This window comes from Stegodyphus dumicola, chromosome 1 (assembly GCF_044657685.1).
Source record: "Stegodyphus dumicola isolate Sdum_Otavi_A_Nest chromosome 1, ASM4465768v1".
NCBI lineage: Eukaryota > Metazoa > Arthropoda > Arachnida > Araneae > Eresidae > Stegodyphus > Stegodyphus dumicola.
In genome coordinates, this window is record NC_140768.1 from 100988244 (window position 1) to 101012463 (window position 24220).

The window sequence follows — 24220 nt, forward strand, 5'->3', positions numbered from 1 at the left end:
AAACAGAATATGCATAGAAATGCTAAATGAAGATGTTATGACTGAAGTCTTCATTGGGATGAAAATGCCTGAATCAGCAATCAGTTAATGGCAAAACCTATAGTATGGTTCAATATTAAAAAAACATCCCAGTGGATAGTGATAAAGAATTCACTAAGAATAAAAATGTTTCATTTGACAATTCCAAATCATTGGGAACTCTTGATACGGCAGTTACAGGACTTGAAATGTGATAACAAGAAATTATGTCTCACTATAAAATTAAACAGAAAGTGTTAGAAAGTTTTAATGCATAAAATAGAATGGCTTAAACATGGTACCCTTATGAACATAAATGCTTCATTATTTAATAAAAATTCTTTTACACTATTTTATAATTTTTACATGCAATTTTACAACATTTAAATTGATGGCCTAAAATCTTAAAATTTCTTAAATTCAGAATCGCTGTAATGCTGACATTTCCATATTTTGGACTTGGTATTGTGTTCAAAAAACAGGATAAAGAATGGGATAAATACACACTTTTACTAAAATTTATTTCATTCAAATAAAATATAATTAATTTATATAATATTAAAATATAAATACCTGAATTTGTATCTTGCTGTAATGACCAAATTTTAAATTTACAATCGTTGCTTGTAGTTACAGCAAGAGGTAATGCACTGACTGCATCATCTACTGGTCGAAACAAAATACAATTCACTTCCTTATTATGAGGTAAAATTACATTTGTGTTCAAACCAAACCTAAAGTAAAGATATTTTTTTTAATTCAACAAATTTCCATTAAAGACAAAATTAATTATTTCAAATATTAGCAAGTCGTATTTTTTTTTTACCTCTAAGTTTTTAAAGTATCATGGGAAGGGGCAATATATTTTACAAAAATGATTCAAACTATGTATTTATGGCATATGCGATTTCAGTGCATATATTTATTATTAAAAACCTGTCACAGACTAACATAAATTACAAATTCCTGAAGATAAGAAGCAGCTTTGACAGCCATTTTAATATTTAAAACAGCCAGAATCTTTTATTCCATTAGGGTTAAATGTGTCAGCTACATTCAAAACTTCGACAGATGGACATTCTTAAAAGTGAATTGCCATAATTTAAAAAAATTTGCAATTTTACAAGTAAATTTAATATTATGGTTCTGAAAGAGGAAATCAGTGTGCTATTTATACTGACTAGATTGGTTATTTAACAATAACAGTTCGCATTAGGACTATTTACGAAAGAGAAGCCTTACTGAAGGACTTTCTTGCAACTGGACTATTGAACTTAAAATGGAATTTGGAGAGAATTATCAGTGTTTGCAGCTTTAGCCACTCAGCCATTGGTGGGCCTGTTTTACTTATGGGAATCACACAGTGTAGTTTCCAAGATACACTTTCTTTGACACATCTCTCCATCTTCTTAAAAGAAACATCTAATGCAGATACCATCACTTCCTTCCACAACCTATTAAATTACACACATTTTTTGCTGCACTCCATTCCAACATATTTCTTCAAATTTCATTAACGATATATTTCTCATTCAATCAATTCATTTCTCACTTCTCAGCAAGGCAAAAATACATAAAATCTCAAAACATCTTCATAAAAAATTGTAAAATACAGAAAAACCTGAAACACCAAACACTGTTATTTATTTTTAAATTTAAATTAGCGTCTATGAAAACAAGCATTTTGGCCAGTATGCCAGAAGACTAAATCTTCAGTGCACAAAACTGAAAGTTAACATTTGGTCACACTCGTCAAAAAGTCACTTAGGTTGTTTGTTGCACTGACTGACTGAATTCACAGTTCTACTAAGTTTGGCGGTCTCTACAGTGATTCAAATCAACATTAACCACTTTGTTTACAGTTGACACTGAGCATTTTAAGGATTTTGGGTACTATTTTGTTTTGGGGACCATAAAAAATTTGCAGCAAAAATGTATATGCAAATGCGCCCATTTAACGGCATGCCAAAATCTAGTGCACGCACTGATTTCAAATTGCAAAAGATTAGATAGTTCTATATTTCTTAAGACGCCATTGAAATACTAGTTTAATTTTTAAATCCTTTTTTGATAATGTTATGGATTTAACAATTTGGGAATTGCCCAGTCACGAAAAATCTGCAACAGAATTTTTTCAAAGAAAAGACATCATTCATTATAGAAAATTATGTTTGAACAACCAACAAGATGAAATTATGCTTTAGCGATAACTCGTAGCAAAATAGCGATGCAGGAATCTATTCAGCCTTTTTTTATATATATTATAATAATGATCTGAAATAGTTATTTACTCTTATGCTTCCATTCAGTTATGTTTAGACTTTTTTATATAAATTATAATAATAATAAAGTATTATATGAAATTAACCTTTCATCTAAATTAAAACAATAATATTAGATAGTTATTTACTATTATACTTCCTTTCTTTCATTAGAGTTGCCACAATTATTTTTGGCAGCACTGGCATCAACAATAGTTTGCCGATTTTTTACGGTCCTCAGAACAGAATAGTATCAGGTTTTGCAACTGCCCTTTAACTTGGTGGATGTTTCTTTTAATATTAAAAATTTTACCTCTGCAACATTCCTTTTTTCCTTAGATAAGTATTTGAACAATTTCTCCACATGATCCCAAACTTTGACATTTTTTCCCTTTCTTGTCAATAATATTACCTACTGTAGCTTTAGATATAAAAAAACCATGGGTTTCAGAGATTTTTTTTAATAATTAGATAGGAATAACTTTGGAAAGAGTACAAACATAGCCTTTCATTCACTGCTTTTTTAAAAGTGCCATTATGCATGAAAGCAAAATTGTCAAGCAGGAGACGATTATTTATACCTTCAAAAATACAGCTCCAATTAAAAAAAAAAAAAAAGAATTTTAAAGCAGGCAGTATTTTGCCAGTACATTTACTATTCTACAAAGTTTGGAATTTCATTAGGCCTAGCACAATTCTAAATTGTTGATAACTCTACATCTATTGCATACAAATTAACTAAAGGCATGATAATCTTATAACATGATATATAATCTTATAGCATGATAACCAGAACATAAGAAAAACATAATTAATTTTTTTAAAGCAAAAAATGTGTAATTTACTAACATCTAAAAATAAAAAACTGAGTTCACTGAGCTGGGTATTAGAGTGAGATTTTATATACGTATATATTTATGTTTGGTGCAGTTGATTACAGAGAAAAAAGAAGTGGCTAAAACGTGATAGCAGTCCCTTATACAAAATTTTAAAGTTGTATGGCTACTCGTTTCTGAGTTGTGCAAGATATATACATACATATGTACAGACATCACAAAAAATATCTCTTCTGAATCCATTGTCAAAAGAAAAGGGGGAGAGTTCTTTATTCTGTCCAAATGTACAGATGTCATACAAAGAGACATTGTTCAACTGGATTCGAAAGTAAGATAAAAAAAAAGGAAACTTACGTTTGTTTTGTGGTATCGAATTCCCAAAACTTTAACCAAAGTTGTGGACTAGTCTCTTCATCATACCAGTATTCTGTAGTTGCCAGCCAAATACCTCTGTCATCTATTGCTGTTTTGTGCACATCTGTGTTTAAAACGACAGAATCTCTTTCTTGACTAATAAAATTTCTTCCTGTAATATCTAACTATAACAAAATTTGATAAATTTAGACTAAACCAATCAAGATGAAAGGAATAATCCTAATATACTGAAAAACATAACAGTTGTATAATAGCTATACTAAAGATGACTTAACCTTTCAATGGAAAAGTTAAGCTGTTTTAAAATAGACTTCCTGCCAGTCATATTAGGTTGTTCACACATTTTTTAGACAGTGTTCATTGTACTGACAGAAATATTTTACCTCAAATTTTTGTATTTTAAATGTTCTGTTTGATAACCCTTATTCTTCCCATCTCTCTACATCATGATTTCCAAGATAATAATAAAGCCTTAGTATCGGAAGAAGTATTTTATCCCATTCCACTTAAACAGATTTCTAACGACCAAGGAGGGTTGTTGGTCGACGCTTGGTCAGACCTCTTTTTAAAAGTCCAAAGAGCAAAAATCCATGAGTGATACATCAAGAGATTTAGCAGGGATATGAGTGAAAAGTATAGTCTTAATATCACTTTCTTGTCCCATTTTTTTCAGGAAATTAACAGTGCATTTTGATATAGAGCTATTTGCTTTGTCTTGATGTAGTTCTATTGATTGATGGCTCTGTGTGAGAAGAGTAGGCATTTCTCATTTGAGAACTGGGTATAAAATATGTTCCTGATAATATGTGGAGTTGATCTTAACATATTCCTCCATTGCCTTCATTTTTAATTTGTTGTTATATGAAAAACCAGCAACAATCATTAATGCCTTTGAAAAAATTTAGATTCTTTGAACCATGTTTTAAGATTTTTTCCCCTTCTTTGATGTTAATAAATGAATCTCTTTTTATTGCAATCATTTAAATACCGCCAAAAATTCATCTATTGTAATAACATATTTCCATTTTTGTTTGGATATATGTTTCACATAAAGAATTCTGCAGCGTGTTCTGCACTATGTCATGGAGAAAGACAATGCACATTATGTTTTTTATCTTTTCAAGATTCAAATCAGCATTAACCACTTTGTTTACAGTTGGTACTGAGCATTTTAAGGATTTTGCAACTGTTCTTTGATTTGGCAGATTTTCTTTTAATATTAAAAATCCTTACCTCTGCAACAAACACTTTTTTTTTTTTTTCTTTGAATACGTATTTGAAACAATTTTTTAACATGAAGCAAAGTTTGACCTTTTTTTTCCCTTTCTTGTTGACAATATTATCTATCACAGCTTTAGATATTGAAAAACCATGGATTTCAGATATTTTTTTAAATAATTAGATACGAATAATTTTCTCTGGAAGAGCACTAACATAGCCTTCCTCCATTGCTTCTTTAAAAGTGCCATTTTGCATGAAAACAAAACTGTCAAGTAGCAGATGATTATTTATACCTTCAAAAATATAGCTGCAGTTAAAAAAAAAAGAATTTCCAAGCAGACAATTTCTTTTTTAATAACAAAGCAAAATCTTCTAAAAAATGTGCAAAAATGTATATTGTGCTGACTTAGAAGCAGACTGTTACTCATATGCTGACTTATTTATGATAACAAATATGATTTAAAGGAAGTAATAAAAATGATTATGTATATAATACTGATTCTTAAGTCTTTATTTATAAAATTTTATGGCTATTTGCTAGAATGTCATTGTCACTAGAGGTAAAATTGTTTTCCCAATGCCATGTTATTCACTGGAGTGTGGAATTTAGTAACGAATCAAAATAAGAAAAATAAGCAATAAGATACATTATTTTTATATGAAACTATATCATAAATAAATATATATTTTATAAATGAATTTACTACAAGGCAGTTACAATGATATTATTACACACTACATATTTCAGAATGCTATTTGTGTATAATCTCTGTACAAAATAAAACCTTGCTTTAATTTGAAATTAAATAAATATACAACTAGTTTCTAAACCTTCCCTCCATGTCAATACTAGCATACATACTCAAAGTGTAAAACAAACTGAACTGAAGAATAAACAATGGTGCTTTGCTTTTCCCGCATCAACATGTGACTGACATCTGAGACATCCCCCTGCATTACGCGCCAGAACAATGATCGGCAGTAAGCCTGTTAAACTTCTAAATGTATGGCTTAAATAATCTACATATAATGCACATACGTCACAAAACAAATTAAAATTTCATCTTAATTCTAAACTAAATGCAGAAGGAACTCGTTAGAAAGTGGCTGTGAAATTTAGGATTTTATACCATTGAAGGTGATTAATAAAATTATTCATAAATACTGTTACTCTCCAGAAATGTTTTTGATTAGAGATATTATAAGCTAACTGAAATATCTGGCTTATTGTAAATAGCACCAACATTCAGAAATGCACCTAACTAATCAACCTGATATTTTTTTGACTTATGGTAATGAGTTTGTACACCTTATGAATTTAATGCAATCAGCTTTTTATGAAAAAATTAACAAATATTGCAAGAAAATCATGCATATACAAAATATTTACAATATACTCCAAAAGAGAATAAAGATTTCTACAATGCTTTAATGAAATGGCCTACGGAGAATGATATTGATGTTATTAGAATAGGAGAACAAGGTATGATAATATTTAATGCTTACATATGAGATAATTTTTGATAATTGATAAATGAAGCATGTCTAAATTATTTCTCTAACATATCATCTCCAAAAATTTTAATATATTACGTCCACTTTTATCTATTTCTTATTAAAAATGAATATCTAACTAAAGTTGTAGAAAAAGGCTTATGTTAAAATATAAAAATTAATATTTGGCTTACTAAATTTAGAATAAGTTTTGAAATAAATATAGAAGATATATAACAGAAGCAAATTAACTGCATATTTTATGTAACTATATACTAAAGTAAAGTCCTTTATCACATACTTCTTTAAAAGCTGGTTTTATTTGAAACACAAAACATTTTGTTCCAGCAAAAGTTGAAATAAATATATTTTTTTTCCAATTTTTGAACAAAATTAAATAGAAAATTATATTTAAAGCTATAAGTTTATTTACTAGTTTATTTACTACTTCATTTTATTATACGAATTTGAAATATTTCACATACTCTGAAGTGACAAATTTTATACTCATTTATATTTTTAAATGAAAGAAAATCTGTAAAAAATTATAGATATTTACTTATCATACATATAGGCTATGTATGATCTCACTGACCATGAAAGTGGACTACCATTGAACCTTTATGGTTCAATGGCAGAGCTCCTGCCAATGCTGCCTCAAGTTATGCCAATTGTTGCTGTCTAATTCTGAGCTGCAGTTCTATCTGTAAGTCTTATAGTAAAACACTTGCCATTCGCTCTGCACAATCCACCAAATAGCCACTGCTACAGAAGTATTCAACTTGCTTTGGTTTTGCACTTCATTTAAAGGCTTTTGCTAATTTCTACTATTTTGTTAAGTTCATCAAGTTTACAAGAAGTTTTGTTTAGAGAATGCTACTAATACAAACTTTCCCACAGCTCATTGTTCCAGTCTGTTATAGTTTTGTTGGCCTTTGAACAGATGTTAATTCTCTCGACAAACTGTAAATAAACCACAGTGCAGTCACTGTGGCTCATTTACAGCCCTTGAACTAATTTTCTTCGAAATGCAAAAAAATAAATAAATACTACAAACACAACAACAACAGTTACTTTATATCCTAGCTCTTAGAAAAATAGTTTACACTTTTCAAGAATCAGTTGAGGTTATATAAAATGAAAGTGCAGATGTTGTGTGCTATTATGTCACGCTTATCTAAACTAAATTCCATTGCCTGGCGAAAGTTTCATGTTTGTTGAGCTAATATGCAAGTATCAAACTGTATTATACGCTAACATAATTACTTGTAGTAAGAGCATTTGAAAAGGAAGGATGAAACCATTTATAAGATAACACTTAAAATACTACATTAAGCTCTAAAAAATCTTACATTAAATAACTGCTTATCTTTGGTTATATCGTAAAACTGCAAGTGACCAGGCCTTCCATTCATTACAATAGCTTTTGTATGAGGGTCATACACCATACCAGTAGGCAATAAGTTTCCACTCTTAGTACCTTGAAAGTGGCCCTGAGTCAATCCTTGAATTAGCTGAACCACTATTCTTTGAGAATTTATTATCTGTAAGGCTATTAAAACATGCAAAATAATAGATCAGAATATTGAAATGTTTACTTAATGACATAATCTCAATAATCAATTATAAAATATTATTTTTTACAGTTAAAATACACCAAGACACAAAAAAATTAAATAGGATAATAAACTGAGAAGGACTCCACAATAATGATAAGCACTCTTCATGTAATTATACGAGGTGATTCAAAATGATTAGCCAATTTCAGATGAATATAATTCTATACTTATCAATTATGTTTTAATTCGATAGATACTAAACAAAACAACAACAAAAAGAGAGGGATCTTTTTTAACATCTTTGTAGTACTGATCATGTTGTCTAAATAAAGTGCTTCAGGTGCACTGAATCAAAGACTCAATCAACTTAGTTTTTATAGCTTCTAGCTTATTCAGAAGTCAAACAACATGTGATTGCATGGGTTTCGGTAAGCTTCTAGCTTACTGAAGCTTACATCATAGGAGCTGTTCCTTTGAATGTACATTTAAGGCATTATGTTGTTGTTTATCAAAGCTGCTCACAAATTTACATAATCTGAAAACTCATACTGGTGTTGCTGTGTATATAAGATAAGCTGAAGAGAGAGTATAGGAAGAATATGATTACTGTTTGGCTTTGAGAAGACATTTGAAAGCACCAATATTTAAAGTAGCTATGTTTCTGAGCTATCAACAATACACTGTTCTTATAGGTAGTAAAGGGGCAGTTCAGGAACGCATTGTTTGGCTTTGGCAAAATGTACGATTGTTAATCACCATCTGCATTTAGCATTCTTAACCTAGTAGCCCCATACTTATAAACAAACGGCTCCAAGGTCTACACTAATTTATCGCAGTCAGACTATCTTTTATTGCTCACCTAGCTAAAAGAAGTTACCTAAAAGAGATAAAAGGACAAGTTCCTTCCATTTAATCTATAACTTGTTTTTCTATGACTGCAAATTTCAGAAATAATTTGAAAATGGGTTACCACTTTGAATCACCTTATATAATATTATATACAAACAAATTTTAAGCTTGAGAGCAATTAAAAAATCAAGTCTTCACAAAAATATGCAAATATGCTTAACTGAAACATACATATGTTTAACTAAGCAATATAATGAAGAGCAATTAGCCTTTCTCTGTCATACTTAATTACATTACTATTACTACATACTTAATAACATACTACTTTTGTTGTCAATTTATTTCACAAACTCTACAGCAAAAATATTTTTTAAAAGGTAGGAGAGGGAATTGTGTTGAATTGAAAAAGAAAAGCCTATACAATACAGAAAATTAAGAAAAAGGTCTTAACCCCCAAATTAAAAAATTAACTAAAATCCAGTTTTCTAATATACAAAATAACAAAATACACAGAGGAAAAGTATCTACATAGCAGCTTTGATTATACAGATTAATTCCAAAAAAACATGAAGATTATTATACGCTAGTAAGAAATGCTTTCATAAAGGATTATACAAGATAAATTTTATACATATAAAAAACACAGAAATACCTATGCAATCTTCTTTTTCCCCAACCAGACATTATGCATTGGCAAAACTAGAAGTACGCAATGGTTGCATAAATTTCAAATGAGTACTGTAACAATTTTAAAATTAAATCTGCTGAATTAATGTAGTCTCATTTTGATTTTTCGTGAAAATTAAGGTACTTTTATAGTTCTTGACATAAAAAGTTGATGTTTTTAAATAATAATAAAAAATAAGAATTTTTAAGGAAGATAAGGGAATTATGAATGATTAGGATTAGGGAATTATTATATTAAAAATATCTAAAGCTCATTGACATAGATTTAATATAATAATTTACTTCTCTGTTTTTTGTTAATATATTACAATACAACAAACTTCTATTTTTCACATTCATGTATTTTAAAAATATAGACTGGAAAATGCATTTTCCATACTACAGTGATTACATGTTTCTTTTACATTTAGATGCTTATTAAATTACAGTTGAATTATCTAGCAAAACTTGCTTTCTGCTCGATTGCAAGCTAAAATTAATGCATTAAATAGCTAATAACCTTTTATTCTTTCTTTTAGAGGGGGGGTAGAAGCTCCCATTTTTGAGAATATAAACTTTCTTTCAACTTTTTAATTTTTTTCCTCAAATGTAACTGGATTTGTTTCAGAAAGGTCTTTAAAATTTTCATAGTGTGTTAGCTATCATTTTGAGCCAAGAAAAATTACATTTCCTATAACAATAAACAAACACTTTTGCTTAAAAAGAAAAAAGGGGAAAAGAGAGATAACAGAAGACATCTTTAATCATGGAAAAGATCATGAGGATAAACAGGAAGTTACAAAAAACTATTGTTTGAAGTCTATACAGAAACAAACAGTGCTGTCTGCCAGTTAAATTTAGAACAGTGAAAGAAAGGGATGTTCTGTTACATCAGTCCATATTTAGAAGATGCTTCATAATTGGAAACAACCTTAATGCTGTTTTTAAAGTAAAAATCATGGGACATTAAATTAAATTATTTAAGTCACCACTACAACTAAATTTATTATAAGTGGCCTTTGACTGTGTTATATACTTTTTAACTGGTAAACATCTAATTTTCCTTGCAATAATTTATATTTTCTCTTCAATCTTCTTATTTTGCTATAAAACTCAACTTTTAAAAAGTTAAATAAGACTCATCTAAACACAAATTAAACCTTAACTTAAATTCTCTTTAATATAGTTGAGATACTTCAACACTGAAAATTAAAACTTTATTGTGAGTTCATTTCAGCATATGACCTCTAAGTTCAGAAACATTCAATAATCATGCATACTTCCAATCAAAGCTTACAGTTACACTAACAAAAAAAGGGAGGATTACATGTCAAACATTTAATAATGTACTGCTAAGAAGCAGTTCGAATATGCAATATTCAACAAGAAAAAACAATTAATAAAAATAATAAGAAATTCCATACAATACTTTCTACTAGAATGATAATTTCCTATTTTGTATGAATGCTTCACATATTTATAGGACTAAATTAGATAATATCTGTAAAATTAAGAATTTTAAAAAAGAATGGGAAAATAAAATTTTACCATTATCTTCATGTGCAGAAACCACATAGCTATTGTCTGTGGATATATTTACATGACAAATAGGGGATCCAAGACGGGGTAAAACTGATTTTTGTTCAGAAAATAAATTCCATTTCACAAGAGCTGCTTCACCACCACCACTGTACATATAACTACCTATATATTAAATTGGATTGGACATGAATTCATTAGCTCATGACAAAATTCATTTTATATTTAAACATACATTTATACATAGAGTACATAAATTTTAGCTATAATGGAAGTACATGAATTTGGTCTCACTAAATTAAACAGAATTCTGAAGAATATATACCTTGTAGGATTCAAGAGGTTCCTGAACTGAGTATAGCATAAAAATGTTTTGCAGTAGTGAGACTACAAGAATGTTTTTATGTTGCTACACTCTCCCCCTTTTCTAAAACTGGTTTGTTCCAAATCACGTGGTCGAAAGCTAGCGAGCTACAGCATTTTTTGTAGGCAGAAGCATTTAGTAACCTGGGATAGAAAGAAATGACGTCAGTTGAGCAGAGAATCAATATCAAATTTTGTGTTCACTTTGAAAAGAATGATACGGAGACTTTCGAAATGTTGACGCATGTGTATAGAAGTGAAACCTTATCAAGAACGCAAGCTTTTGAGTGGCATCATTGTTTCAGAGAAGAAAGGGAAAGCGCCGAAGACAACGAGCGCTGTGGCTGTTCCGTGACCTCGCGCAATCATGAAAAAATCAAAAAGGTGTCTGCGGTGGTACGTGCGAACAGGCAGCAAACAACTTGCCAAATTGCAGAATCATTTGGGATATCAGAGGCCACATGTCAGCGGGTACTGATTAAGGATCTTAACATACATAGGGTGTGTCAACACATTGTTCCCTGCATGTTAAACGTAGATCGAAAGGGAATTCGAGTGGAAATGGAGGGAGACTTGACCTCGGTTGTTGACAAATATCCTTCCCTACTTGGCAGAATTGTTACTGAAGATGAGAAATGGTGTTTTTTGTACGATCCGCAAACCAAGAGAGCATCGGCAACGCAGAAATCACTACAATCTCCAGGAAAGCAGAAATTCCGCCAAGATCGCTCTAAAGGAAAGGTCATGCTAGAGGTATTCTTCGATATCCAGGGCATTGCGCATTTGGAATTTATCCCTGAAAAACACACCGTGAACAAAGAACTCTACGTAGAAATCCTGCGTTGTTTGTGTGAGTTGATCTGGAAGAAGAGACCAAAAATGTGGGCTGGGCAGTCATGGGTGCTGTTGCATGACAACACCATGCTCACCGATCCCTAATCATCAATGACTTTCTAGCAAAAATGAAAACAACTGTTTTGCTTCATCCTCCTTACTCACCTGATCTCGCACCCTGTGATTTCTTCCTATTTCCTGAACTGGCAAGACGCTTGCAGGGTCGTCAATTTCAATCTTGATATGAAGTTAAATGTGCATCGCAGGGGCTTAATTAAACGACATGGCCAAAAATGGATTCTAGACATGCTTTGATGAACTTTACTGGCAAAAGTGTGTTGTTGCACAAGGGTCTTATTTCGAAGGAGGATGTGTTTCTGAAAGTTAATTCATAATATTTCTTGTATTATAGACTGACTCAATCTGGGAACATTTGAATCCTACCTCATATACGCGCAAAAGCGAATAAATATAAATACAAAGTCAGAAAACAAATCACACAAAATGAAGGCCAAAAGATTAAGGAAAGGCAATAACTCACTTTAATATGCAGAGATAACTTTTAAGATTGAGCAAAGTCACAAATGATCAAATTAGGCAGTTAGATACCCTATTTCATTATAGATTTACATCAAAACTGTCAAATTTTATTTACTTTTTAAAAATATTTGTTAAAAAAGCACTATTATAATCACAATCTAATAAAATTCCATAGTATAAAATACATGCGATTTATGACATTGATTTTTAACCACTTGCGCTAATGACATCGCACATCGAGATGCTCTTGTATCAAACCGCGCGCAAAAATTAAAATAACGTGGTGCACACGTCGCCTAACAATGAGATTGTTTATTTCTCAAGTTACAGCTCTGGATTGCACTCGCAGCTGCACTCGTAAATGAGACACTTTACCACTTGTTATAATGCAGCACACGGCACCGCAACTGTTAAGTTTAGTCATAGTGCAAGTGGTTAAAAAATATTAAGATATTGATTTTTAAACAATATTAGGATAATTATACATTAAGAGCTACAAAACATTAACAGATACAAACATTTTTTGCAGCAACAAGACTCAACAAAATACTTATGCATCTTTTTTTATTTGGAGCCTTTCCAGACATTTTGGCTAAAGTGCAGAATCGCCCACTTATTTGTTTGGTGTTCGCTTGGTGCTTTTTACAAAAGTAAAAATTGGATTTTTGTCAATTTTCTTTTACTTTTTAAGTGAAAATAGGTCGATGTGTACATGGATAGTCAAGGAAGTACACAATGCCATTTTGTGCAATTCTGGGATTTTTTTTAAATGAAAATAGGTCGATGTGTACTTGGATACCGAGTATGTGCAATTCTTTAAAACGTGCCAAGCAGTGGGCGATTCTGCACTTTCACCGACATTTTGGCTAATTTATATCAATTTCATTCTCTTTAAGCATCTTTTTTTAACAATTAGAAATTTGTCTCAGTACACAAACCAATGTTCCCACTAGTTTCTGCATGCTTTATCTTCTAAATTATCAATCTCTTAACAATGTACCTATGAGGTTTCACCTGATCTGGTAAAAGTTAAATACTCCAAAATACCTGACAGACATGAAACAAATTATCGCCATGTCTGAAAGTAACTATAAAGTCAGATAAAGGTTTAAATAAACATCTAATTTTAAAAGAACTTACAGCATAAAGGCACATTCTTATGCTAGCAAAATCAATTACAGCTTGTGGTTACACAATTAAACAAGAACGGTCAACATTTTTCAAACTAAAAATGTTGACTACTGGTCAAATATTACACAATTTAATTTTAATCATATCATCTCAGTAATTCTATCATCGTAAAAAATTCAAATTCGGCAGCGACAACGCAAAGAGGAATAATACAAATTATTGGAGCTGACAAGAACTAAAGCAGCATGCAAGCAGAGACCAGAAACACATTCTGTCCTACAATCCAAAAACCTCAGTTTAAAAACTATCCAAGTGATTTGCATTCTGGTGAAGAAACAGAAAGGAGAAGTTATATTAAAGGTTGAAATTATAAACAACTAGTCAATTTACATAATAATAATTGTACGTATATTTGAAGAATAATTTTCTTTACATATTCAGTTTCTTTCCTCAATATGTTTCCTCTTCAGTTTAAAATTTTTGGATTTAATTGAAAGATTTCTGTTTTTCTAAAAAAAAAAAAAAAAAAAAAAACCTAAATGCAATATAGAAAAAGCTGCTAATTTTATTTCTTTAGTGATATGAACATTCAAAATAAATAGGAGGGGATACACGGTAAGGACCAGTTACAGAGCTGGTATGGCAGAATTTTTAGAATTTAGTGACACACCAAGAAACAAAATATATAAAGAGCTGGTTAGAAAGCCAGTATGGCAGAATTTTAAAATTTATAAAAAAATGACACACCGAGAAAAAATTTAGAAACAGCAAAACTTTTAGAATCTAGGGCAGGCACTAGTAGGAAAATGCCAAGCACCAGTTCTGTGGTGCATTAAGATATACATACAAGATGAACCTTTTAACTTATTAGTTTTCAATTTCTTTATTAATAAAAAAATTCCCTTCTAAAAATGCCTATCCATATGATAAGATTAAAAGCCTACTTGATATTTTCCATGCTTGTGTCTAGTGAAAAGTAGAGAAAATAAAGGGAACATAAATATGTTAAGAAAAATAAATCTAGTATCAAAAGTAAAACATTCAAATATTATGTTTTCATTGTTCTTCCAAAAATCCTCCAAAAAGTAAGAGATTCATGACAAACTTTTTGTAAAATACACCCATTGTGTGTTAATACCATGAAGGCATTTTTCATTTTGTCACATTTTTTCTAGAATCTTCTAGAATCGTGGGTCTATAAATATTGCCTTCAAATCCTTCTAAACTTTCCAAGTTTGGAGTGTCTAAAATCCTAAACAAAAATTACTTCTACCAATTCTGTAACAGCAAAAAGCCAGAAGTATTTTGCAGGTTTAAAAAAGAAAAAAGAAAATACAGAAAAAATGTGTAAAATTAATTTTATAGAGAAAACTCATATGCCTATTCTGAGACAATTACAATGGAAAAACTCTTGCCATGAAAACATTTTTAATTAATTACATAGCTGTTTTGCTTTTTCTAATAATTGTTTCATAAATATTGCTTTATAAGCATTTATTACCTTGTTTTTTCAGATTCAAAATATTGTATAATAAGCCAACAAAATGGAAAGTAAGGTACACTATTAAAATCTGTGTGTGTCTGTCTGTTTGTTTGTGACATCAACTCCTCCAAAACGGTGGGAGTTGAGTTTCAAGAGAGGTACCCCCAGATTCCAAAAATATGTGGAAAGCCATTTCAACTATTCTCATCTTCATACAACTTTAATCAGCTGAAATATTAATTAAAAACTCTGAAAACACTAATTTTCACACTCAATTTTCCGAGTGCCAACAGTCATGGGAGTTGCTGGAGATAAAAGTGCTCTATTTAGAAAAGTGTTGCCCCTGCTCGCTTTCAAATCGTACAGTTTGTTAATACAAAAATTGTAAGTTTTATTAATTATGAAATAAAAATAGCATTGCCAAACAATAAATATGTTATTATTATATAATGTCATGTTCTGATGTTGAAGAAAACACGCGATTACATGTGATATCATTGTATGTTGAAAATATTTCGTTAATATCAACATTTTAAATAAATAGCTGTTGTTGTCAACTTTTTTGTTTCAGGTTAGGATAACTGACACAGTATGCTATTGTTACGTAAATTCTTTTATTGATATTGAAAAAACATTGCTATATTACAAATAATTTAAATCATGACATCACATATACACATGTTAACCTGATATGACAAAAGTTTTTATTTCTTAGCTTGGAAATGCAAAAATTATTTATGAATTGATTGTTGCTTGGAAAGAATGAGCTGATTTCACTCGTAATGAAATGTTTTTATGCATTCTTTTTTCAGGTATATATAGAACTTATAAATTCTGCTTTAAAAAAAAAAAAAAAAAAAAAAAAAAACAAGATTTGAAAAATTCCCAGGTTTTTGAATCAAAATTTTTTTGTAGAAACTGATCTTAAAATTGCCAAAATGTAGATAAGTTTCCATATTTAGAACCATTTAATAAAAGAGTTCACATCCCTAAAAGCAAAAAGTTGTTTAACAGTTCTTCATTAGAAGAAATGAAATAATTACAAAATGCTTATTGTTTCATTTATTGGCCAGAACCTCTAACACCCCACCATTTATATTAGAAACAGGGACAAATAAAAATGGGGATAGATGAACCCATTCAAATGATAACTATCTTTGTCACTGAATCGCCAAAAATATTCCTCCAAAATGCTAATTCACAACATTCAAAATGCCACTCCTAAAAACGGAAATTTAAGACGATTAAGATTAAAGACCTTCTGCCGATTTTGGCGGAAATTAACGACTTGCCAAAAATAGATTCCAAAAACCCTACAGACTTTTAAGGACTCTTAAGGATCATATGAACCCTTTGTTATGTAAATGATGAAAACAAATGATAAATGCTGCTCCCTATGTTTGATACTTAAGGGAAAATATGATCTTCATCAATTAAATTTAAAACATATATAAGATTTCATCTAAAATTTCTTAAACACTTTTGTCAGTTTAATAGAAATTTCAATAATTTATGAAATTTAAATTAAAATATTTAATTTTCTGTTACACGTAGATTTTTACAAGTATATTTTCATGCTTAAATATATGTCAGTAGTCCGATTCATTATGAAGTCTTACAATTTAAGAAAGGCAAAATGTGTTTTTATCATAATCACAAAATTAAATTTATGGTTCAATTTCTTTTACTGTATAAATATTTTTTAAAATTATTTCTTTCATTAAGCAAAAATTTAGTTTCTGTATTTTTGGAGCCAATATTCTACAAAAGTTTATGAAAGAAAAGCATGCAAATATGATTTTCAAATTATTTATTTGGAAACTAATATAATTGATGTGGGTCTAATAAAACATCAATAAAAACTTTCTTACATTAATCATTACAAAACAAATTTCATCCTTCCTTTTCCTTCTTCATTTATGTAAGAATGATGTCTTACAATCATTACTTTTCATACATATCATAAAGTAAGTTTACTTACAATAAGAATTGCAAAAATAATATTTATTTTCCTTTAGTAGTAAATGTTAAATACAGCATGAAAGTTATTTACCTTCAGTAGAAAATACTAAATCAGCAACAGGAAGAGTATGCCAATGATAAATGGAACGAATGGGTCTCTTACTGTCAAATATATTTGACCTACAGTTAAAAGAATAAAAAGTAAGTAAGTAAACACAAAAGGTACTTTTTCTCAAACTTCACTACATTTATTCAAAACCAAGACTATTTTTGGGTGTTGGAAAATGGAGAAAGACTTATATAGACTACTTTTACAGTATAATTAGAAATACAAAAATAAAATATTCACAATTCACCAATATCAGTATAACAAAATGAAAAAGAAAAATTGCACGAGAAGGCAAAATTATATACTTTGAAGCAAATTATGAATATTAACATATTAAATTATTTATTTCTTTTGACATATGCTACTCAATATATAAAATATACTCAGAAACCTAATAGAAGATGCTTGGAATTGAAAGTATCTCATATTCTTCTTGGATTACACAATATAAATCTGTTCCTTATATACTTAATAAACAGTACCTTTATTCTGGGGCTAGTGATAATTTATATTTTGATCCAGTGAAAAATTCATTAAATAGAATGAAACACTGTTCATACTTCCCATATAAGGTTCGTGGAAAATGATATAATAGCATGATCAGAAGATTCTTAAAAATGAACCATTGTACTCGCAACTGCTTTATAAGCTGATTACGGCAAATTGCGCTAATGTTATCTGCCTAAGGGAAGGGATGCCTTCACAGAGGACTTTCGGGGAGAAATTGGCTCTTATCTATGTCACACATGGGTAAAAACCACCCTGTTCACCTGGAATCGAACCCAGGTTGAACTACTAGTGTTCAGGGACTTAAATGCTCAACTGCTGGTAAGCACCACAATGAAATGGGTGGTTCCAAGATATAACTGGTATGCTAGAAATATGCTTGTTTTTTAATTGGCAACATGTCATTAGTGCAAAATTTATTTTCAAATAAGGTATGATGAGTTTCTGATGTCTAAAGCTAACAAAGCAGTTGAAAAAAAAGTAAAATTTAAGAAGTTGAATACATTTGAATTGTATAGGAGACACTGAGATATGGTAGTCAAAACACTGAGAAAATCGCTAAAATATGGCAGATTATTTAAGAAACCAATTTACCAATAAGGAGAATTAATGTGAATATGTAATGACCCTACTGAACTTATATAAAATAAATATCTGAAGAAAATAACTTTGATTATTTAGCCTTTACACAAATTTCTTCTAATGCTGTCTCTCTCCTGGCATATTCATACAGTTTTCAGATGTCTTTGTAGAGGCCAAACATTGGAAGAACTCACAACCTCTCTTATTTTAAGTTAAGATTTGAAATAGGAGATTTAGATAATAAGCTTATCAAAAACAGCTAATAATGCAGAGTGTTTATAAAGTCCCGGACCCATTTTTATGTTTAATAACTCATAAAATAATAAAGATAGATTAAAATTAATAACGTAAATGGTTAGATAAACTCAAAAAGTTTCATGACCCTTGTCAATGAACTTCCACGTGTGCCCCCTTCGTCGCATGGAGAATATCAAGTAGATATTCAATATTACGTCAGGTACCGGCAAGCATTTCAGCATCCACAGAGGCTCTTGCGGTTGTAATTCTGGCTTTTAGGTCATCAATGTTTGACGCTCTCCTCCTGTAAACGTTGTCCTTTATAAATCCCCAAAGGAAAAAGTCCAGCGGTGTTATATCAAATGATCTGGGTGGCCAAGGAATTGGATCTTTCTTGGGCGAGGGCCCAATCCATCTTCCTGTAAAATGGTCATTCAAAGAACTACAAACAAAGGTACCCCAATGAGGTGGTTCACCATCTTGTTGCAAAAAGACATGAAGCTGAAGCTCTTCTAGTTGTGGAAATACGAAGTTTTCCAACATATCTAAGTATACGACTGATGAGACCGTCTTAAAAGAAAGGCCCAATGACTCGGCCGTGCATTAGTCCGCACCATACATTAACCTTTGGGGAATCCCTTTGTGCCTCACGGTATTCATGGGGGTTTTCAGATCCCCATATGCGCACACTATGGCGATTAACAATGCCAGAAAGATGAAAGGATGCTTCGTCGGAGAACATAATGCACTTCAGAAATTCAGCATTATTTATCCTCCTTAGCATATCTGTTGCAAAGACCATTCTCCTAGGCCTATCGTCCAGTTCCAAAACTTGAACAATTTGAACTTTGTATGCATGCAGTCTTAATTTTTTCTTAATAACCTTGTACACCGTCAAAATTGCCATATCCAATTCTCTTGCCACTGATCTCACAGATCTTCTAGGATTGTGTAAAAATGTCTCTGACATGCTCAACATCAAAATCACTGGTGCAGGGATGTCCGGAACATTTCTTATCTGCGATACTTACAGTTTCTAGAAAATTCTTTTTCCACCGCAAGATGCTGCTTTCGGATGGAGGATCATTTTAGTAAATTCTTCTGCAATTTCTCTGTGTTTGCAATATGGATTTCGTTTCTATGAATCACCATAAAATCTGTGCTTTCTCTTAAGGTGTATGCATTCTCCTTAATATCCAGTCGAATAAAACATCACGTACAAAAGTACTAAAACAAACACATCAAAAGAAAACATAACATTGCAATAGTTGCCAAAAACAAAAGAGAAAAAATGCAATTAATAAGCAGACGATAGTTAGAAAAGTACAGATATTTAGGCTGGAAAATGAAATTATCTGAAATTAACCACACGCGCAGACGATATTTACAAAAGTAAAGATATTCAAACCTGAAAAAGAAAATATATAAGTTATTTCATCAATAAATGCCATAAGTTTGTTTATATCTTCATTATTTTATGAGTTATTAAACATAAAAATGGATCCGGGACTTTATAGACACCCTGTATAATAATATAATTTGATAATGAGCTTATGAAAACAGTTGGTTAAGAGTTTTTTTTTAACAATAAACAACTGATTGCTCTTATATTCTGAATTTTAATATATTTATCACTGTTCAATTTTTCATGTCATAAACAGCCCATTTCTCAAAATTCCTTCATAATTTTTACCCAAGTAAAGACTGACTGCACATTCACATTCATGGATAGACTGGAGATGATGTATCTGCTACTAGACATTTTTGTGAGAAATGCTTTGATAAATTTGAAGCTTTGCAAAAGAAAACATTTAATTCTGAAATAAAGGCCACCGAACACACCTTTAAAACTATTAATACATTTAAAATGGTTGTTCTTTTTATCAGTTTCCCAACTACAATTTAGTCTTTAATTATTCATGTGATGAATGATTTTTCAGAGTAGAAAGGGTGATTTATCAACAAGTAATCTCTTCTGGTTGAGAAGTTGCTTTTCAGTAGATTACTAGCCACTGTAATATTCTAGGAAATTAGAATGTTGATTTACTAGTCAAGGATGGCTGCAGAATAAAATACCTGACTTTTGTCTTTTAACTAAGCTTATTCAACAGATTAATAGCCACTATATTATTCCAGGAAATGAGAAAGCTGATTTACTACTCAAGAATGACTGCAGAATAAAACTCCTGACTTTTCTTTAGCCTTTTAACCAAGCTTAATCTTGGATAATAAAGTCTACACAGAAATTTATCAAAACTCAGCAAGCTAGAATTTCTGCAGAAAAGATATGAAATGTCTCATTTTCTTCTCCTATCCCAAAGTGTCTCTTTGTCCTGCTTTTATTCCTAATTTCAGATTCTTAACACAATTTTATCTAAAAGCAACTGCACCAGATGGATATGGCTGATTTTCCTCATGTTCTTTATGCTTTTCCCATATAAGTAACTACTTTCATCTTTTTATCCATATTATTTATTGTAGATGGCAGCAAGCAAAAAGATATTTTGAAATATGCAATGCCATGTTCTATAAATAGATTTTTTCCCTCTCGTTCTTTTAAAGTTATGAGTTGAAATTCATGTTCATAGCTGATTATACTAATATGATAATCAATAAAGATCTGTTAATGTTTTAATCTAATTTCTGAGTCATCAGTCACATATTATTTATTGGAATGTTCTTGTGATGAGTCAATGAAATTTAACCATTTGATAAAGTATACTGCTCTGCTTATCTTTATGATTGTCACTGTGACTACTTTTATGCTTTTACAACTTTTTTATGTTCCCATTATTGCTTCAAAAATAATTTCTCAGCAATGAAGCAATGTTTCAAAAAGTCCTCAAAACCGCTAAAATTGTTTCAATGCACTACTTGTTAAATTTGTGTATTAATATATAAACATTAAATATAAAATTCTGTTGAACATAACAAGGACTCACCCTTGATTTGTTCAATGCACTATTTGTTAAATTTGTGTATTAATAAATAAACATTAAATATAAAATTATGTTGAACATACCAAACAAGGACTCGCCCTTGATTATCACCAGTAGCAACAATATCATCTGATGGATGGCAAACAACACATTTTAACATACGTTCTCCAGTCTTGTGTCTAAAATAAGAAGGCTACATTTCAGAATAATGGTAAAATATGCATTTAATCATTTTAAGAACGGCATCTAACGCATAGAACTGGATAGAATCTTAAAAATCTTCACTTACAATTATACAGTTTTGAATTTGTAATTAGTATCAAGAAGAGTCATAAATTTTATACCAACAACATTTCAAAGACAAGAAGCCCTTCAAAAGGAAAATGTGTTTGCTTTTCTTGTAAACACATATCTTTGATGGTATTTTTACCAAAATGTGCTCTTTAACTCAACTTATTATTTTGTTCGGTTCATCTGAAAAAAAAAAAAACATTTGAAATGCTAACTTGAAGAAAAACATTTTTAATATTCCTTCTTAAACTGATTTTTTCACTTTTTAAGGGAGCTCTTTTTAGCTTTAAAATATTGGTCATTGTCTCTGTTACTCAAATGATATTAGCAGTCAGCCAAATAACAAAAAAATCCACTTTTTAAAATTCAGTGCTTGTTCCTTTCCTCACATTAACAGTTTATTTAATATTGAAATGCATTTTCATTTAAACTTAGGAAAACCCAGAATATAATTCGCAAAAATTTTACATTAGGTAAAGAAACAAAAGTTACATTCTGCAGCTTTTATTAATATATTATAAATTAATATTTAAACAGAGTTTCTTACCTTACAAAAATCTTTTTTTCTAATTCATAGATCGTTAAGTTGTTATCATATACAGCTGCCACAAACTTGCCCTACAGAAATATGTTTTACAAATGTTACATGTCCAATGTGAAACAAATTCTATTCAATCTTACAAATATTTCCTTGTCTAATATTATCTATATGTGAGCAACCTGATATATGAAATTTGCTGCTATATAGAATTATAAGAAAACTAATATAGAACCACAGTTTAATCACTTATTGTATAAATATTACATAACACTATGATATAAAATAATTTAAAAGGCTAAATGTTTAAAATAGCATAATAATAAAAATAATTTTTAACATTAAGATCAAATATTTATTGTTTTTGCCTGCATCATTGATACATTTGGCAAAATATTTTTGAACTCTTAACAGCACAGGCAAAATTTCTATGATACTATACAATCTGGATAAAAATTAATATTGATATATAATGAATATTAAAAAGAGATATGAGACATGTTTATGTTGAAGAATTACAAACAAGATAAGAAATGATATAGCATAGTTCATCAATTTTAATAATATTCTTTTATATTGATATTCATACCATATGTAGATAAGTGACTTTCTGTAACTTATCAAACAATCAGTTGCAAAAAAAAAGGGGGAACAATCTAAGAATAAAATTTTGGTTGATAGTTTTGGTTGTGTGACATCTTTTTGTAACAAATATCCAGAGTAAAATTTTACATGGATTTTTCTATGTAAAGAAAATACAAGTTAAGAGGGCTGTTCTAATCCTATTAAATATAGGTGGGACTGCTTCATAATATGCAATACAATAATTAACCATTTGCTAGAAATTTCCATAAAATAATCATTAGTGTCCTTAAGATAACCACTGGTGCCAATCAAATTTTACTAACATAAGTAGAAGATAAGTAATATAAACAATCAGTTTGGGATTACTCAGAACAACCATAATAGGTTTTGATAGTGCATGAGACAAATATTTCATTTATTTAATAATTGTCATAATTTGTATCACTTCATGCACTTAGTTGGCAATATAATCTTCATGAATTTTAAGTATGTGTAAGTAATATGAACAATTTTTTATTAATAGTTTTATGCAATCTATCAGAGTATTCCACTTCGTACTTCTGGGTTTATGTGGCTTCGCACCATCTGCATACTTTTTTTTAAGCCAAATAACTTTCTTACCTGCCCTGTTCATTAAAGAGATCACATTTATTACATAAAAGATTAGGATAATAAACAGATTTATTAGGTGTAAGAACCAAATAGCTTTCTTTATACCTTCTTCCTAATTTATCAAATTTTATGCTCATTATCTGTTATAAGAGCTTTATATCTGTATTTCTTTTTTTATTTCTGGCTCTGGTTATTACTGCCATGGCTGTTTGTTTACAGAAACTGCAGTCTTTTCTCAGATACTGTTATAATAGAACCAAAGAAAATATGTACATTCAGTAGCAGTATGAATAGCATTAGTAACCAACAGGACTGTCAAACAATCTTAAATCATTATAACAACATTATGATTACAATATTATTAATGTAGGATATTACTCAAACAATCTTAAATCATTATAACTATTTAACCATTGATTTCTTTTCAGTTTTTGACTTCAATTCATTAAGTGCTTTAACCATTGAGTACAATCTTACTCATTTCGTACTTGCTGATTACATACATAATCCAATTCTGTCTCTTAATGCTTACACAGATTTTTCTATACTGATTGTATACTGATGCTACGTGTAAAAGATAAATGCTTATTATCAAAGACGAGAATATTTACAATTGTCAAAAAAAAATTGTTATTACAGTACAAAGTCCGAAATCCGGACTCATCAGAACTTCGGCGATTCCGGATTTG

General features: G+C 30.1%; 1 protein-coding gene across 1 annotated transcript in view; it reads right to left on the reverse strand.

The window, feature by feature from the left end:
* The window catches only part of l(2)05287 (WD repeat-containing protein l(2)05287), an 86277-nt gene that overhangs the window by 34646 nt on the left and 27411 nt on the right, over nt 1-24220 (reverse strand). Inside the window, exons 6-12 of the mRNA XM_085818285.1 lie at nt 22344-22414; nt 21589-21684; nt 17223-17311; nt 10828-10983; nt 7558-7757; nt 3470-3654; nt 592-752 (exon numbers count right to left, since the gene is read on the reverse strand). Coding sequence (XP_085674411.1) covers nt 592-752; nt 3470-3654; nt 7558-7757; nt 10828-10983; nt 17223-17311; nt 21589-21684; nt 22344-22414 — 958 coding nt within the window. The remainder of the gene's footprint in view (nt 1-591; nt 753-3469; nt 3655-7557; nt 7758-10827; nt 10984-17222; nt 17312-21588; nt 21685-22343; nt 22415-24220) is intronic.